Consider the following 6,025-nt stretch of genomic DNA (forward strand, 5'->3'; position numbering starts at 1 on the left):
ATCCATCCAAGAAGAATAAATTGTATCATTGCACTGCAGGAATGAAAAGACCTAGATTGTGCCTTTCCTTCCAATACAGCATGAATGAAAGAGGTGGGGAGGGAGAGAGAAAGAAGAGAGATTGATTCTCAGAGGGGAAAATTTTGCTCTTTACCCCTGTCTACCTCCCACTTCTCTCCCACTTTCTTTGGAATGATATACAGGGAGGGGAGGGAGGGGAGGGGAGGATGGGCTCTCTGCACACAGGAGCCAGAGCGGCTCAAGGCTAGGAAACAATAAGCACAAGGGAGAGTGTGGGAGACAGGCTGGCAGAGATCTCTTCTTGAAGCTTGGCTGCGTCTCGCCACTTCTTTCCATTCCACCCTTGCTCAATGAAGCCAGAAGAGAATGAAGATACTTTCTCCAGCTTTTTGCTGGAGGACATAAAGCAGAGGCTGCTCCAAGCTTTCCAAGGGCAGACAACAGGGGTAGCAATTACTCCTGTGTTGTCTAGACCTGTTGAAGATACAGGCCATGGAAGAGCTGTGCCCACACAGGACCTGCACTCGAGCTACATAGAAAAGGGCATAGCCTGGCTTCGCATAGAATTGGTGAGTGATGTGGGCAAGAGAGATGGTTAGGCACTATCCCTTGGGAATATAAAGGGGTGACCTGTAGCCCCAGAGTTGTCCATTATATTTGTTTTGTTGTTACAAACTTCTGAAACTTTTCTAAGCATTGTACAAATCATATAATCCCTTCTGTAGAACTAAAGGATGGGGAAAGAAAATTAACACCAGCAATGAAGCAATAGCCATTTTTGGCCAAAGGATGAAGTTACTTGCTCTTCTCCTTGCTGCCTTATCCAAGGTGAAGATGATGATGATATGAAGCCTTTATATGATTATCAGCATCCCTGCTTATCAGTTCACTCCCCCCCCCCAAAAAAACCTAACACAACAAAGAAAATAATAATGAGGAAAGAGGAACACAAAGAATCTTGGGTGGTTAGAAACAGGAGCTCTTACAACAGTCTGATCCACTGAAACAGGAATAGTTCAGAGAAAGGTGCAATCAAATCATGAAAGAAATATACTTATGTGATGCACAGAAGAAGCTGCTGTGTTAAAAAGTGTGTGAGCTGTGAGGGGAAGACACTTAAGTTTCACCCAGGATTTGCTTTGTAGCAGCGTAGTTTACTATCTGGGTTCTAAGTTGGTGTATTCAGCTGAAATCACTTTGAGACTAGATTTTTATGTTCATATTCAGGTGTGTGAAACAAAATTGATAATAATGGTATTTCTTCCTGGTGTGTTATCAGGACAAAATATAATTGTAACTCCTCAAAATGATCTTTGGTTTGGGGAATATCTGTACATTCTTCTGATGCCATTTTCTAAGATACAAAGACAATGCTAGAGAAGCCATTACCAACTAATTGACATCATTTTAAAACACATCTAGACATAGCCAAGGTTTTTTTTTTTAATCTTACCTAGCTCCTTGACAGACCATGTTTTTACTTCTCCTTGAAATATCACCCAGTTTCCAAACAAGTTTAGTCTTTTACTCAGGCTTGAATCAAAGCACTTTCAAATGTCTTTTTTTAGTGCCTGTATAAAAGCAGATTATGCATTACTTTTCTTGTGTTTCATTCCTCGTTCTCAGAGACCGGTTTGGTTCCAGAATATTCCAGCTAGTATACTAGAATTCCATGAATGAAACAAAGACAATTTCATAATGATCACAGTTGTTTCATCATTTTGCTAGTTGGCCATCAATGGTTCTCAGCCACCTTTGAAGTCAAAGAGGTTCAAAATTTGGCTCAAAACCACTTGAGACACATAAGTATTATTATTTACTTAGCATATGGCAATGTTACATCAGCCATGAGACTACAGTATGAACACAAAGTAGTTATTTGACTGCGGATGATTGCCAATCCATTCTGTTCACGCTCACATGCTGTCTAGCTGCACCGCAGGGAATGGACTAGCTCCACACAAGATTTGATGGCATTCTGCTTTTCTTACCCCAAATGTCACATCACATTCAGGCATTGCATTTAAGCAGGTCCAGCATCGGTTGAATTCATACTGCCTTTCAAAGCACCATTTTTTCCCCACTGAAGTGATACCTCTTTATCTACTTGCATGTAACATGCTTTTGAACTGCTAGGTGAGTAGAAGCTGAGGCAAGTGACAGGAGATCACTCTGCCATGCATTGCTAGGACTGGAACTGCCAGAGTACGGAATATTGTCCAGTGTCATTAAATGTTACTTAAGTGTCAGCGTGCCTCTAGCTTTGAAGTCAAGGGTGCTCAAACTCAAGGAGTGCTGAGCCACAGTTTGAGTACCTTTGAAGTTAAGGAAGCTCAAACTGTGGATCAAGACCCTTTGAGACTCATATGTATTATAATATTACAACCCATGATCAATTGGGACATCATTTCAGAGATATTTCCTTACCAGATTCCTCAATGCCAAGCAGTGGCAGAGCTTCTAATATCATTGTAAAGTTCTTAAAAATTCAGGGAGATATTCAGAGATGTATCTGCCTTGAAAGTAGCACATGTTGAACAGGATAGCACAGTCAAACACCAGAAGTCCAACGTTATGTGAGTCCAAGTTTTTAGATGCATTCTATTAAGTGAGCCTATTTGAGGTACTTGGTTGAAAAAGAAATTGCCCTTTGATGCACCAATTCGCCCAATTAAAAATTACAGATATGAGATTTTTGCTAATATATAAATTGCTATTTAGCAGTAGTTTATCTGATCCATATTTTGGATCTGATCCATAGTTTACATGTGGAGGTTGAAACAACTTATTCTGGTTTATTGTGCTGTGTGAAAAATACATCCTGTGCTTGCCTGAATATTCTTTGATATATGTTTGCTTACAAACATTTCAGGACTAAATTTTGACTGGAAACAGCAGCAAGGCTGACTTCTGCTTCTAATTGAGCTGTTCTGGATGGTGATCAACTGTGGAAAGCAATTATTGTCTTTTGTTTCTTTGTAGCTTGAAATGAAGTTCCAGAACCAGAAACTTGCCAGAACTCTGCTGGATATAAGTATGGAAATTCAGAGGCTGAGAAACGAAATTGATATATCAGCAGCTCTAGAATCAAAAGGTCTAAGCATCTTTGGAAATTCAGACTAATAAACTGTATTATGAGATCAAATCTAGATTGCAACATGCATCCTTTTGCTGATTAAAAAAAACACCATTGTTGATTAATAAGAGTTTTCCTTAACTCAGTCAAGGGAGTGATATGTACAAAATAAATTGATGTCTCCCCATGAGTTTCAGCTGAAAGAAAGATAACCGCAAAGGATGAAGTTCTGCATCATCTTTCAGATGTGGTCATTATTTTTAGGATGGCCCAAAGAGCCATCCCAAATCTGATCCTGAGGAAGATGGGAGGACAGCTTATAAAAGTCTTTAAAAATAATAGCAATTATGTTATTTGAATTCTTACAGTAAATAAATTACAGCCATTTCTGAAAATGGCTTGTATCCGTGATCAGTTGATAGACAGGTCACCTGGGTATGTGTTCATGAAATCAAATTCTTCCTCAGTTTAACTGTACATTTGCCTTGCAACTTCAGGAAAGGACAGTTATAATTAGAAACAGGGCAAGAAAACAGAAAGTATGATCACCATGATTCAAACTGGTGAGAGAGGAGTTGCCACAGCCGGCTTTTTTCTTCTAAAAACCTGCAGGCAAATTCTTCACAGATTTCCTACTATCTCATTGCAACCTCAGACTCAATGTTCTCTCTAAGCTCTGTGCAGGCCCACACACAAGAGTCTGCATGTCACCCTCTGTTAAAGACAAAATATTAATAGAGTTCATTTCTGCAAAGAAGTAAGGAGAGAGAGAGAGAGAGAGAACAAAGTTCATTTGTGCAAAGAAGAGAATGAGAGGGAGGGAGAGGGAGAGAGAGATAAAGTTCATTTGTGCAAAGAAGAGAGGGAGAGGGAGGGAAAGGGAGAGACAGATAACAAAGTTCATTTGTGCAAAGAAATGACAAAATTTCTGTTGCTAAGTGAAACAGTTGTTAAGTGAGTTTTGCCCTATTTTATGACCTTTCTTGCCCCAGTTTATAAGTTGTTAATAACACTGTTGTTAAGTGAATCTGGTTTCCCCATTGACTTTGTTTGTCATTAGATCATAAAAGGTGATCAAGTGACCTGGAACATTGCAACCGTCATAAATAGGAGTGAGGCATCTGTATTTTGATCATGTGACTCTGGGGATGCTGCAACAGTATAATGTCAAAACGGTCATAAGTCACTTTTTTCAGTGCCGTTGCAACTTCAGACAGTCACTAACTGAACTGTTGTAAGTCAAGGACTACCTTTATGTTATATACTTTTTTTCTGAAATATTGTACCTGGGCAGTGATGGGATTCAAATATGTCAACAATCAGTTCTCTGCATGGATGTCGCTTCTGGAAGTCCGTTCTGGGCCTGGCCAACAAAAAATTAGCTACCGGTTCTGCCGAACTGGTGCAAACTGGCTGAATCCCACCACTGTACCTGGGCCAGCTTTTCTGTTCAGAAAACATCTTAACTTCCATATCTGCTTCCCTGGTTGAAAGGGAACATTGCTTACACTGAATTCATAATTTGTACCTGCTGTATTTCCTCACCCATCAGATTAAGTTTTCATCTGTTAAACATGTTTCTTATACTACATTCTGGATTTTTTTTAAAAAAAATAACATTTCTTGTAGCATTTTAGGTTTTTGTATTGAATTAAATGAAGGAGCAAAATGTTGAAGTTCAACAAACTGATAATCAATACATAAAAGTCAATGACTTTTACTGCTCCTAATATGTTATAATCTCAAAGTACTACATTTTCAATTACAGTGTAGATTTGTGGTTTTCAGTTGATAGTAAGTGTACCACAGGTGAGATTCAGAAGTCTTGGTGCTATACCAGATAGATAATTGAAATAACAATTATGTTTTCAAGCTTACCTTAAATCATAAACATAACAACAAAACACCCATTAGCATGTAAGAGTTTGATGCCTTTCTAGAAGTTTAAACTAAGCAGAGAAAGGAATAAGATACTTACAAAGGATGAGCGTCTCCATTAGCTTTCAAATGTTGTCACTAGGTTTAACTTGTTTCTTAATAAAAAGATTTACCACAATCTCTTCCCTAGACAAACCAGAAAACTTTGAAAAATGATCATAGAGTTTATTTCTATTGTGTGACTGAACCAGATTTTTTTTTTGAAGTTAAGTAATTGGTAGGATTTGATACATGGAAGATTGAGAACCAGTAGACATCAGGTAGATGCCATGAAGATATCAACATGATGTTACGTCAATCATGGTGTCCTGATGATGCCATGATACATTTCTTGTGTTCCCCAGAAGGAATCAAAGGCCTGGATTTAAACAATTACTTTGGCTTTCAGAAGCAATTCTGGAATTGAGAGAAGTTAACAACTGATGAATTAAATAAGATAGGATGAATAGCTGGGTCTGAAGGAACTGTGATTCTATGTAATCCCATCACAAACTATTTAGACTATAGCAAATATTTCTTGATTCCTCCCTACAGATATACAGCCATGTGCAAAACTGTTTCCAGGTATTTGTGTCTGATGCCTATGATTGACCATCATTCAGTAGATAACAGTCTAGCCTCTACAATAGGGATGTCCAAACTTGACAACTTTAAGTTATGTGGACTTCAACTCTCAGAATTCCTCAGCCAGCCACACTGGCTGAGGAATTCTGAGAGTTGAAATCCACAAGTCTTAAAATTGCCAGGTTTGAAGATCCCTAGAAGAGAATATGTATTTGTTGCTTGGGGTTGAACTGTGGAGTCCCTGGTGCTAGTTTTCTTGCAGATATTTCATTACCAAACTAGGTAACATCATCAGTACTTATAGTCTAACTTCTATTTAAACATGTTCCGTGAAGGGAAGCAGGTCCTGGAATCAGTGTTTTTCTTTTTTTAAAATAGTATATTGCTTACAAAAAAGGTAATTTGCTAAGTCTTCTCTGCATCCTT

At 38.5% G+C, this 6,025-nt stretch overlaps 1 protein-coding gene across 1 annotated transcript; it reads left to right on the plus strand.

Moving 5' to 3' along the window:
- The first annotated feature begins 371 nt into the window (after positions 1-371).
- On the plus strand, positions 372-3,144 carry AARD (alanine and arginine rich domain containing protein). Its single transcript, XM_029284298.1, has 2 exons — positions 372-590; positions 3,004-3,144. Exons 1-2 carry the CDS (start codon positions 372-374, stop codon positions 3,142-3,144), a joined length of 360 nt encoding a protein of 119 aa, XP_029140131.1.
- Positions 3,145-6,025: the final 2,881 nt, after the last annotated feature.

This window comes from Protobothrops mucrosquamatus, unplaced genomic scaffold, assembly GCF_001527695.2.
Source record: "Protobothrops mucrosquamatus isolate PMUCROS unplaced genomic scaffold, P.Mucros_1.0 scaffold501, whole genome shotgun sequence".
Taxonomy (NCBI): Eukaryota; Metazoa; Chordata; class Lepidosauria; order Squamata; family Viperidae; genus Protobothrops; species Protobothrops mucrosquamatus.